We start from the raw sequence: 13,047 nt of genomic DNA, 5'->3' as shown, positions 1-13,047 counted from the left end.
GAGGGAATTGGGGAGGGTTGAGGGGTCTTGGACTATAAGGCATCATGAGAGAGGAAAGAAGGCTGTAAAGTGTTGTCCATGAAAACGTAAGGTGCAGAAGAGAGCACAGGAAACCCAAACTAGAAGGCTGTGTGTAAGCTGCAGTCAGGAGAGTGTTCAGTGCCAGGAAAATCCGCTTCACTTGTTTTTATCAGGATACCAAAATTGCTGGAACTATGATCTCCTGATACCTTGATGTGTGCAGTGGATGGAGTGGAGGACTGTGAAATGGAGGAGTCAGATAGGATTCTTAGTTTTTTAAAAAAAGATTTATTTAGCTATTTGAAAGGCAGAGTGACAGAGGGAGAGACACAGAGGTCCTCTATCCCCAGGTTCACTTCCTAAAGGGCTGCAATGACCAGGGCTGGGCCAGGTTGAGTCCAGGGACCTGGAATTCTATCGAGGCTGCCCATAGGGGTAGCAGAGCTCCAAGCACTTGGGCCATTATCTGCTGCTTTCCCGGGCACATTAGCTGGAAGGCAGATGGGAAGCAGAGAAACTGGAACTTGAAGCACTTCCTGATAGAGGATGCTGACGTTGCAGGCAGCAGCTTCACCTGTGCCACAAAACCCACCCCCAGATAGGCCTGTGACACCCCCATCCACTGAAGTGATTGGAAGCCTGGTTGAGTCTGCAGTGATGGGAATGGAAGGGAGGGAATGCATGCCAAGGAAGCATTGTCTGTTGCTTTATTTAAATGTGCTGCAAACACTGGACTTCTGTGTCTGCCCCTTGCCTCTGAGCTTCTGGAAGGCAGAAACTACCTTGTGACCTCCTGCGTGCTCCATAGCATAGGAGTGCTTAGTAGTCAGTCAGCAAATACTATTGAATGAATAACTTAAAGAATTTTTTTTATCAGGCCAAGTGTAGAATCCATTTACATACAAATCTACCACTGCCTGAGAGCAGTACCCAGTAGTATATGCTTGGTTACGTTTTGTTAGCATTGGCTACTTTCTGTAAACAAACAAAAAAAATTTATACAGTCATATGTAGAATCAATCAGGGATATTGTAAGTTTGCTGTCAGTAATTCCTTTTTCCCCCAGAAACCTTTTATTTAATATATTCAAGCTTTATGCATTTCGTAAGTACAACTAGTGGAATGTGGTGATTTTTGCCACTGTACCCATACTCCCACCCTTCTTTTTCTTCCCTCTCCTATTCCCTTTCTTTTTTTTTTTTGTACTAAGATCCATTTTCAATTAACTTCATACACTTAAGATTAACTCTATGCTAAGTAAAGGTTCAGTAAATACACATGAAAGATAACCTATTAACAGTAGAAACAATGGCTGTTCCAAGTCAATGTATCTCAAAGTGTCAGTTTCACTTCTATAGATTAGCTTTTAGATGTTCTGTTAGTTACCACAGATTGGGGAGAACATGTGATGTTGTTGGTACTGGCTGATTTCACTAAGTAGGATGTTTGCCAGTTTCATCCATTTTGTCGCAAATGACAGGATTTCATTTTATTATGGCCTAGCATGTGGTCTGTTCTAGAGAAAGTTCCATTCTTCGGTGAGAACAGTGTGTATTCTGCAACTGGGATGCAAAGTTCTATAGATAGGCATTAGGTCCATTTTGTCTGTAGTGTTGATTAATGCTGTGTTTCCCTGCTGACTTGTCTGGTTGATCTGTCCATTGATGAAAGTGGGGTATTGAAGTCCCCCATTACTATTAAATGGAGTTTATGTCTCCCTTTAGATCTATTAACATTTCTTTTAAATAGCCAGTGCCCTGTAATTAGGTGCACATTTATAATAGTTACATCTTCCTGTTGAATTGATACCGTAATCATTACATAGTTCCTTTCTTTGTCTCTTTTAACAGTTTTTGTGTCTGATATTAGGATGGCTACACTGGCCAATTTTTGGTTTCTGTTAGCATGTAATATCTTTTTCCATCCTTTCACTTCAATTCTGCATGCATCTTTGCTGGTGAGATGTGTTTCTTGTAGGCAGAAAATAGATGGGGTTTGTTCTTTAATCCATTCAGCCAGTCTGTATCTTAACTGGAGAGCCAAGGCCATTTACATTCATGGTGACTATTGATAAGTAATGAATTGGCCCTGCCATTTTTTCCATAAATATTCCTATAATTTACTTCAGATTTCCTTTGTACTCTTACTGGGAGATTTTCTGCCTTCACCTTCTTTCATATTGATGACCATGTTTCTGTGTTTCTGTGTGTAGCACATCCTTAATCATCTTTTGTAATGCTGGATGAGTGGTGACAAATTCTTTCACTTTCTGTTTGTTATGGAAGTTCTTTATTTCATCTTCATTAATAAATGAGTGCTTTGCAGGGTGCAATATTCTGGATTGATAGGTTTTTTTTTTCCTCTTGAAACTTGGACTATATCTTACCATTCTCTTCTAGTCTGTAGACTTTCTAATGAGAAATCAGCTGTGAGTCTAATTGGAGATCCTCTGAAAGTAATCTGGCATTTGTCTTGTGCATATTTTAGAATCTTTTCTTGATGTTGTATCATGGAGAGTTTGATTACAATGTGTTGAGGTGATCCTTTCTGGTCATGTGTGCTTCCTGTACTTGGATATCCCTTTATTTCTCCAAATTAGGGACTTTTTCTGTGATGATTTCTCCAAACTAGGGAATTTTCCCATTCTCTTTCCATACCTTCAGAAACCCCTAAGGCCCTTATATTAGGACAGTTGATAGTATCCCTTAAGTCTTCAACACTATATTTTAGTTTTCTAATTTTTTCTTCCTTTTTTTTTTTTTTTTTTTTTTTTTTTTTTTTGGCCTGATGGTAAAATTTCCAGAGATTTGCTTTCTGACTCAGATATTTTTTGTTCTGCATCATCAACTCTGCTGTTGAGGCTTTTCACAGCAGTTTTTTATTTAATCTATTCTTCATTTCCAATATTTCATTTTGATTTTTCTTTAAAATATTAATTTCATGGGAAAAATTTTCATTCCTGTCATGTACGGATTTCTTTAATTTGTGGATTTGCTTCTGATTACTTTTTGGTAATCCTGCAATCTATTTTCTGAATTCCATTTCTGGCATTTCTTCAGTCTCTTCACCTTCACACTGTAGTATTGAAGTGTTGCTGTGTTCCTTTGGGGGCTTCATGTTGTCTTCCTTATTGCTTCTGGAATTTCTGCATTTATTTTTAGGTGTTTGTGGAGATACTTATTTTTTCCCCTTGTGGTGGCTTTTCTCTTTGGACTATGTTTCTTGTGGCTTAGCGGAGTGTCTGCTCCTTCAGTGAATACCTAGAGGCTTGTGCTGGCTGTGGGCAGGGAGCTCTGCTCAGTGCTCCAGGGTGAGGGGAGTGTCCAAGCTGACACCCACGTTGGGCATGGTAACTTTTTTTTTTTAATCACAAGGAGGTTTGATCAGCTTTGTTGGCATAGTCTCATGGTCACCTCCTCTCCTCTGAGGAGACCACTGTCTGGGTGCTAGCCTGAGTGGGTATGGTATTTATCCACACTGCCATAAGAGCCACACAAAGGATCTGGTCAGTCCTCGCTGTGAGCACATACCATGCAGCAATGACCCTCACCAGAGAATGAGAGATCTCCAAGCATGTGGAGCCACCCACAGTGACTGCCCAAAGACCCAGCCACACCCACTGCCACATCGTTTTCGGAGTCTTAACCTTACAAGGCTCCCTCCGTCGTCAGAACCCATTCTCTGGTCAGTTCTCAAGCCAGACTCGGGCGTCTCCTCTTGGTTGGTTGCTGGGCATGCATACTTGAGCTAGGGCAGCTGTTTCGTATGTCCAAAATGGTGCCAGACCTCTCATGGCTAGTTACAGGATGCAGGTACCAAGTGTTTGGGGAGAGAGAAATAGGTCCCCTCTTTTTCCCTATAGCGTAGCAGGTACATAGTCCCCTGACTCAGGCCAGTCTGTTTCTGAAGTTTGATCGCCAGTGTCTTGGGCTGCTGCAGTCTGGTCTCATGTCATTCTCCAAAGCTGGTGCTGAGGCTTTCGGCTGCTGGGGTCCTGAGTTGTGCGTGTCCACACTCTGCACATAGATCCACAGTGTCCCTCTAATTTGCATGGAGTTTCCTCTGCCACTTTCTCCCTAACTGTTCGCTGAAATTGGACTCTCTCCACCTTTTTGTTTTGCTTTAACTTTCTTCCCCTAGACTAGAGCAGTAAGCTCCCTCCCTGTTCCCCCACCTTGGAATCGTCTGTATTAATAGTTACATCTGGTTGAAACAAGTCACACACTTTACATTCATTATCTTATTAAATTATTTCTATTTCTATAAAAATTAATATTTTATCAGAAAATGACCACTTTTTAAGAATTAAGGTTGAATGACAGAAACAAGGCTGTATCTTTATGATGCACAAAAATATAATTTTCACTTTAGGATTACTTTTTACATCAGAAATAAGGGAAGCAAATCATTTCTTGGAGTAGCAGCAATGTCCCCAACTTAGGAAATAAGCACACTGAAGACGTTGTACTGTGTGTTCCCTATGCTGCTCCTCCTGTCATGGGAAAGGGAATATATATTCACATTCTAGTCCATGCATATGAAGAATCTGTGTCATCACACACAAGAACTTAATAGTGACTAGTTACCTGTTGGCAAAGTAGTTGACACTGATTTGGGAAGGAAACGTGTTGTAACGTACTACTTTAATTTTTTTTTAAAGCATGTCTCTATTGTTTTTCAGAGGTTTGCCTTTTATTCAGAAAGTAATGTCTAAAGACCAGCAACCACTGGAAGTATGAGATACCAAAAGATGGCCCTGTTTTGATCTGAAGAAAACTTCATTTTCCATCTTTATTTAGCAACTTTGTTTTAGACACTTAAAGGTTTTCACAAGAAAGGAAGTTGTGTGTGTGCATATGATGTTGACCTGTTTTACAGCTGTAAAAATTTTTATCTATTTTTTTACTAAGTCTCTTTCAAGTGTTGGAAAGGGTAGGCCTTGACATGAAAAACACAAAGGAGCTGCTGGATTCAATGTGTGTCATTCACATGGCCAAAAATCCCTGCTGGCTCTGAAGTAATGTGAGTTATCTTATTGTGCATTACTAAAATGTCTGCATTTAACAATTTCTGAATTTATTTTTTTTATTTTTAGTGACATACTTTAATTCTGCCCATAATTGTCCTGAATCTATTTCAGGAACAAAGTAATACCTTTTTTTTTTAATTTATTTAAGTGTCAGTGAATTCTGAAGTCTGTTAAATGTGGAATATTGTGTTAGCTAGGAATGTTTTAAAGAATGGCAAAATTCCAACCTCATTATAAAGAAAAAGGTATGATGGAAGGCAGGGCAAGTAGGGGGCAGATGTCTCAAGTAGGGGGCTGCCTGTCTCACAGATGTTCCCAGGGTGTAGCAGGGCGTGCTGTGGCCATCGGTTGGAGATTGGGATCATGAACCATGTCTTCTCCCTTCTGAGCAGTCCTGGTTTTCTGTTTCATCTCTTTAGTAATACTGGCCCTGGGGTGTTACAGATTGTGTGTCTGCTAAGGGACAACTGTGGTTTAATTATTGATTAACCCCAATTATACAAGTGAATGCCACAACCTATCTGTATGGCCTTTAAGCCATTTTGCAAAAATTGATAGTTCACATCTATACTGCCATACAAAATTCTGTTAAATTGAAATTAGGCTTAAAATGATAGTCTATCATAGATTTTTAGAAGAGTATAAGAGTTCTCAAAGTGTATTCTTCTTGGCCTGACTCGTACCCAATTCAGACTGTCAGAAGAAATTGTTTATCATCACCATAGTTTATTATATTTTAATTAGGAAAACATTATATACATTTAGAAAACAAGATTTTATTGTCTTTTAAGCCCATTGTCATAGCATTTGCATTTCACAGGTAAATTACCTATTAAAATAGTGCAGTGGCTTGAATTACCTGTGCTTTTGGGGCCAGCTCCAAGAAGCCTTTGTGCCCATGTTTGCAGAGTTTACTGTGTTCGCCTCTAGTAATTTGATGGCATCAGGTCATAGGTTTAGATCCTTGATCCATTTTGAGTTGATTTTTGCACAAGGTGTAAGGTAGGGGTTTTGTTTCATATTTTTGCATGTGGAGATCTAGTTGCCCCGGTGCCATTTGTTGAAGAGACTGTGTTTTCCCCAGGGTGTGATTTTACCTCCTTTGTCAAAGATCAGTTGGTTGTAGATGCATGGATGGATTGGTGTTCTGCATGTCTATTTTTGTGTCAGTACCAGGCTGTTGTGATTATAACTGCCTGTGAAATGTCTTGAAATCTGGTATTGTAATGCCTATGGCTTCGTTTTTATTGTTTAAGATTGCTTTAGCTCTCCAGGTCTCTTCTGCTTGCATAGGAATTTTAGCATAGTTTTTTTCTGGATTGGAGAATAATATCACTGGTATTTTGATTGGAATCACATTGCATCTGTAAATTGCTTTCAATAGTGTGGACATTTTATTAATTCTTCCAATCTGCAAACCTGCAGGACTCTTCCATTTTTTATATCTTCTTCTATTGAATTCTTAATGTTTTGAAATTTTCATCATAGATCTCTTCTACCTCCTTGGATAAATGTATTCCAAGGTAATTAATTTTTTTGTAGCAATTTTGAATAGAATTGATATTAGAAGTTGTTTTCTCAACCATGGCATTGTCTTGAATATACAAAGGCTATTGATTTTTGTGTATTGATTTTATATCCTGCCATTTTACTAAACTGTTCTATGGGTTTCAATAGTCTCTTAGTGGAGTCTTTCGGTTCCCCCATATATAGAATCATGTCATCCGCTAATAGGGATGATTTGACTTCATTCTCTCCGATTTCTACCCCTTTGATGGCTTTTTCTTCCCTAATGTCTCTGGCTGAAAGTGCAGGACTATATTGAATAGCATTGGTGACAGTGAACCTCCTTGTTTGGTTCCTGATCTCGGTGGGAATGCTTCCAACTTTTCCCCATTCAATAAGATGCTGGCCTTGAGTTTATCATAAATAGCCTTGATTGTGTTGAGGAATGTTCCTTCTATACCCAATTTGGCTAATGGAAAAGATGTTGAATTTTATCAAGTGCTTTGTTTGTGTCTATTAAAATAATCATATATTTTTGTTTGGTTTTAATGTGATGTATCACATTGATTGATTTGCAGATATTGAGCCTTCCCTTCATACCAGGGATAAACCCCACTTGGTCCACATGAATGATCTTTCTGAGATGTTGGTTTCAATTGACTAATACTTTGTTGAGGATTTTTGCATCTATGTTCATCAGAGAAATTGGTCTGTGGTTCTCTTTCTCTGTTGTATCTTTTTCAGGTTTAGGAATTGAGGTGAGGCTGGCTTCCTAGAAGGAGTTTGGGAGGATTCCCTCACTTTCAGTTGTTTGGGATAGCTTGAGAAGAATTAGAGTTGGTTCTTTAAATGTCTGGTGGAATTCAGCAGTGAAGCCGTCTGGTCCTGGGTTTTTCTTTGTTGGGAGGATATTTACTACTGATTCAGTTTCATCTTGGTTGTTGGTCTGTTTAGGTTTTCTCTGTCTTCATGGCTCACTTTAGGTAGGTTGTGTGTGTCCGGAATCCATCCATTTCTTCTAGGTTTCCCAGTTTGTTGACATACAGCTCTTTGTACCAATTTCTGATGATTTCTTTTATTTCTGTGATAACTGTTGTTACTTTTACTTTATCATCTGTAATTTTATTGCTCTCTGTTTTCTCCCTCTTTTGTTTTTATGGTTAGTTGGGCCAGTGGCATGCCAGTTTTTTTATTTTTTGAAAAAACAGCTCTTCATTTCATGTTTTTAAAAAAATATTTATTAATTTGAGAGACAGAGTTGAAGACAGAGGGAGAGACAGAGAGAAAGTTTTCATCTGCTGGTTCACTCCTGAAATGGCTGCAACAGCTGAAGCTGGGCTGATCTGAAGGCAGGAGCTTCTTCCAAGTCTCCCATGTGACTGCAGGGGCTAAGCCCTTGGACCATCTTCCACTGCTGTCCCAGGCAATAAGCAGAGAGCTGGATTGTAAGAGGAGCAATGGGGTCATTAACTGGTGCCCATATGGGATGCTGGTGCTACAGGCAGAGGCTTAACCTACTATACCACAGCACTGGCCCCTTCACTTTGCTTTTGTGTGTTTTTTTGTTGTTGTTGTTTCAATTTTATTTCTTCTCTAATTTTAATTATTTCTTCCCTTCTACTAATTTTGGGTCTTATTTGTTGTTGTTGTTTTTCTAAGTCTTGGACACACATTGTTAATTTATTTGGTGTCTTTCCAGTTTCTTGACGTAGGTACCAATTGCTATAAACTTCCCTCTAACATTGCATTTGTGGTATCCCCTAAGTTTTGATATGTTGTGTTGTCATCTTCTTCTGTTTCCAGCAATTTTTATTTCCCTTGTGATTTCTTCTATGACTCAGTATTCATTCAGGAGCGTGTTGTTTGGTATCCATGTGTTTGCATATTTTCTAGAGATTGTTCTTCTGTTAATTTCCAGCTTCATTCCATGGTGGTCAGAAAAGATGTATTTCATTTTTTTTTTTTATTTTCTGAGACTTGCTTTATGTCCTGGCATAGTCTGGAAAAACTTGCATGCACTGATTAAAAGAATGTGTATTCTGCAACTGTGGGATGAAAGGTTCTGTAAGTATTAGTTAGATCTGTTTGGTCCACAGTGTAGATTTGGCTGCCATTTTTGATTGCCACCTTTCAGTGAATAAGAATCGGAGCTGAGGGTCAGACCATCTAGTGCCTACAGGCCATGGAAAGAACTTTGGGTTTTACACTGAGTGATTTAAGAGACCATTGATGGTGTTCATGGGACTGGCGCCATGGCTCACTTGGTTAATCCTCTGCCTGTGGTGCTAGCATCCCATGTGGCGCTGGGTACTAGTCCTGGTTGCTCCTCTTCTAGTCCAGCTCTCTGCTGTGGCCCGGGAGGGCAGTTGAGGATGGTCCAAGTGCTTGGGCCCCTGCACCTGCATGGGAGACCAGGAGGAAGCACCTGGTTCCTGGCTTTGGATCAGCAAAGTGCCGGCCATAGTGGCCATTTGGGGGAGTGAACCAACGGAAGGAAGACCTTTCTGTCTCTTTCTCACTATCTATAACTCTACCTGTCAAAAAAAAAAAAAAAGAGGCCAGTGATGGTGTTCAGCAGTGAGCCCCAGTCACTGACAGACTGAGTGTGATCTCTGCCCACCAGATGGACATTACACTCTGAGGGGCTGGAGTAGAACTGTGTGAATTAATGTAAGGAAGTACTTAAAGTACTGAAGCCATGCTCTTGGCGTCACCGTGTCTACCTGCAGGAATATTTAAATAGGAGTTTTGTAAGAGTATTTAAGAGCACAAACATTCAGATGCAAGCTACGTACAATGTGTTGCACAGGTTTCTGTCTCCTTCCCAGAATTAAGTCTTCCATTCTTTTCAGTAAAAAGCTGATAATAAAGGCCGGTGCTGCGGCTCACTTGGCTAATCCTCGGCCTGCGGCACCAGCACACCGGGTTCTACTCCTGGTTGGGGCGTCGGATTCTGTCCCAGTTGTTCCTCTTCCAGTTCAGCTCTCTGCTGTGGCCTAGGAGTGCAGTGGAGGATGGCCCAGGTGCTTGGGCCCTGCACCCGCATGGGAGACCAGGAGAAGCACCTGGTTCCTGGCTTTGGATCAGTGCGGTGCACCGGCCGCAGCGGCCATTGGAGGGGTGAACCAACGGCAAAGGAAGACCTTTCTCCTCTCTCTCTCTCTCTCTCTCTCTCTAACTGCCTGTCCAAAAAAAAAAAAAAAAACTAATACTTTTTTTTTTCAACTTTTATTTAATGAATATAAATTTCCAAAGTACAACTTTTGAATTCTAGCAGCTTTTCCCCCCATAACCTCCCTCCCACCTGCAATCATCCCATCTCCCACTCCCTCTCCCATCCCATTCTTCATCACGATTCGTTTTCACTTCTGATAATATTTCTAACCAGTCTGATGGGGAGCTAAGTCCTCACCAAGTTTGTATTTTCTTTTCCCTTCCCAAGTTGCTCTTGTCCCATCATGTTTGGATCATTCCCTCTGGGCTCCGGCAAGCTTTGTACACAGTTGTTTGCAGATTGCATTTGTTGTTTTAAGGCTTCCATTCTCTCTCTCTCTCTCTCTCTGTCTCTGTCTCTCTCTGCCTCTCCTTCTCTCTCTGTGTAACTCTTTCAGATAAATAAAATAAATCTTAAAAAAATCACATAGTTTCCAGTGGGGCTTGTGACTGTCCTAACCATGCCCTGTTGCTGCTCTGACCTTAGTCAATTTTCACTTGGGTTTTGTGCCACAGTCAAGCTCAGCACTTAAGATTATGTGCCTAGGGGCAAGTGCTGTGGCGTAGTGAATAAAGCTGCTGCTTGCGGTGCCAGCATCCCCTATGGGCACCGGTTCAAGTCCTGGCTGCTCCACTTCCAGTCCAGCTCCCTGCTAATGTGCCTGGGAAAGCAGCAGAGGATGGCTCAAGTATTTGGGCCCCTGTACCCATGTGGGAGACCCAGAAGAAGCTCCTGGATTCAGATCGGCTCAGCTTCAGGTGTTGCAGCCATTTGCGGAATGAACCAGCAGATGTAAGATCTTTCTGTGTTTATGTAACTCTGCCTTTCAAATAAAATAAATCTTAAAAAAAATATGTGCCTAATCCCTGTCTATCAATATGTAGACCAAATCAAATCAAATCACAAAATACATGGTGAAATTTATTTTAAAAATAAAAACTTAGCAAAGTAAAAAAAAAAAGTGCTTAATAGAGAATGTATTCCGCCCTCCGTGCAGAAGTGCAGGGTCGTCCTCTGAGCGCACCTTGTGAGCATTTTCTGTCTGCAAGTATAGCAAGACAGAATCCACAGTGAGAAGAGGCTGTGAAGTTCCAGGAATCTTACTACATTTTGTGGTAGAGGCTTTCCCTCGCTTTGCTTTCTCATACTTCTGAAAGTGATGAAATCCGGCTTTAATTAAAATGACTGGGAGGAGGAGGAAGGGCAGTGAGGACGCAGTAGGAGAAATTGTGGTTCTTTGAAAGGAGAGGGCGGAAGTGGGCCAGCAGCTGGAGGATTGTAGTGTTAATGACGGGGCCTGACTGTCTCCCATCACCGGCTGCCCCATCCTTGTCCGTGTGGTCACCAGGGTGCTCATGCTGGCTGGCTGGGGGTGATGGCCAGGTGTGCACAGAGAAAAGCAATTCATAGACCTGGACACCCTTGACTTTGAAATTTCAGTGGCTAACATGATCACACTGGACTAGCAAAATGTATAAAGTTGAATAAAACTAGGAAGTAATTATAACTGTCACTCCTGAAACACTATCTGTATCTCTAAATGGCTCAAAAGTGCTAGGGCCGTTCGTTCACTGTATCCTCTGAGCCACCGTACGTGGGCCAGGCCCTGTGTTACTGGAAGGGGTTTCACGCACACCAACCAGGACGCCATCAGGGGCATCTTGGCTCACTTGTTCTCTGCTTACTGGGTGGTCCTCACTCCCTTGAGCAGTCTGTGCCTCATCTGCAACTGAAACCATGGCCTGGCTGATGCATTCGGGATGGGATTTAATCATTTATTCATTCCATGAGATTTTAGTTAAGCATCTGTCCTATGCCAGTCAATGGACCCCAGGAGGAATTTTTATGGAAAAAAAAAAAAACTATTTTTTAGCATCTACCGTGTCAGGCTATAAACCGGCACATAGCATACATTTCTATAATCCCTTTTAAGTCGAGCTACAGCCCCTTCTGATCATCATTCTGAGCTGTGACCCTGGCTTCCGTCTACTGTCAACAGAGGAGGTTAGCGTGATCAGGGCTGTTCAGGATGAGGTCACCGTGTTGCCATTCAGATTACACCCGGCCTCGTGGGCCCAGTGCTTCCTGGTGGATCTGCTGGTAGTTGTGGGCCTTTGCAGGCCTCGGCTCACAGCCTCTTTAGCTGCAGTTGCACCTGTTCTCAGTCTTAAAGGGTGAGTTTAACCCTGACTCATCGCTGAGCCCTGTAGCTACTCGGGGAAGAATAAGATGCCTTTCATCACTGGTGCCATAATTAAAACCCAAGAATCCCTGCAGAAGTTCTTAAAACACCAGATCAGGATGTATCCCCTTGAAAGTACACTGCCTATGGGCCCCCTGGGGGAGAAACGTGTGTGCCGGTCAGCAGTGTTCCCCAGGGACCAGAAGGCTGCCCTGTGTTAGGGGCAGGAGCATGCTCAGGAAGGAGTGAATGGTTGGAGCGTGATATGGCATTTGATAGAGCTGGAGTTTGGGGGTTCCAGGAGCACAACAAGAAATTTATGAAACGAAGGTAGCAAAGTATGAAGGCACTAGATTACTAGGAGCCACGTGTGTCCTGTCAGAGTCGCAGTTTCATGTGTAAGCCTGTGTGTCCCACATGTGTCATGTCAGATTTGTGACTTTGCATGTTAGGCCTGTGTGTCCCACATGTGTCATGTCAGAGTTGCAGCTGCATGTGTGTATGTGTCCCACATGTGTCATGTCACAGTTGCAGCTTCGCGTGTAAGCCTGTGTGTCCCACATGCATCAGAGAAGCCTTGGAGATTTTAAGCAGAACCAGGAGATAGCATCAAAGACACGATCCCTTGTGGCCTTCCCTTGGGAATCCCCAGTTATTTCAACCCTGATGCTCGGTGCCCCGAGAACGGGGCTCATGGACCTCTCGCGCGTTACTGGAGAGTTTCAGTGATAGCCATTGTCTGTGACCATCTGTCCTTGGCCTGGAAGCCCAGCCATGGCAGCCCCAATGCAGATCTCACTGTTACCAGTGCTTCAAAGTACAAAGTACAAGACCTCACACTCGAAAGACAGGCAGGTTCATGTCTTTGATAAATGGTCAAGTAAGGCTCCGTGGATAGCTCAGGGTTGAACTCAGTGATTTCCCCGGGGACTGAGGGGCGTGGGTCAGGGAGGAAGACAGACGGTGCTGCTCTCCCGACGGTGCAGACCCGCTCTGAGCCTGCGTCTTCCTCCGCTACCTTGCGTGAGCAGCGGGCGAGGGCCCAGGAAGTCTATGCCGCGGCTCCTCTGCTCTAATAACCCCTCTTGCTTTTCT

General features: G+C 42.3%; 1 protein-coding gene across 4 annotated transcripts in view; it reads left to right on the top strand.

The window, feature by feature from the left end:
• The window catches only part of SYT10 (synaptotagmin 10), a 73,658-nt gene that overhangs the window by 40,227 nt on the left and 20,384 nt on the right, over positions 1 to 13,047 (top strand). Inside the window, exon 4 of one of the 4 annotated variants that reach the window (XM_089303986.1) lies at positions 4,703 to 4,897. The exons of the other annotated variants lie outside the window; for them this stretch is intronic. Within the exon in view, the coding sequence (XP_089160112.1) occupies positions 4,703 to 4,735 (33 nt within the window). The 3' untranslated portion in view covers positions 4,736 to 4,897. Of the gene's footprint in view, positions 1 to 4,702; positions 4,898 to 13,047 lie in introns of those variants that run through there. 4 annotated transcript variants of the gene reach the window in all.

Source organism: Oryctolagus cuniculus, chromosome 9 (genome assembly GCF_051225735.1).
Source record: "Oryctolagus cuniculus isolate XC-2025 breed Fujian yellow rabbit chromosome 9, ASM5122573v1, whole genome shotgun sequence".
NCBI lineage: Eukaryota > Metazoa > Chordata > Mammalia > Lagomorpha > Leporidae > Oryctolagus > Oryctolagus cuniculus.
Note: the sequence above shows the minus strand (reverse complement) of the source record. Positions and strands in the feature narration are given on the sequence as shown.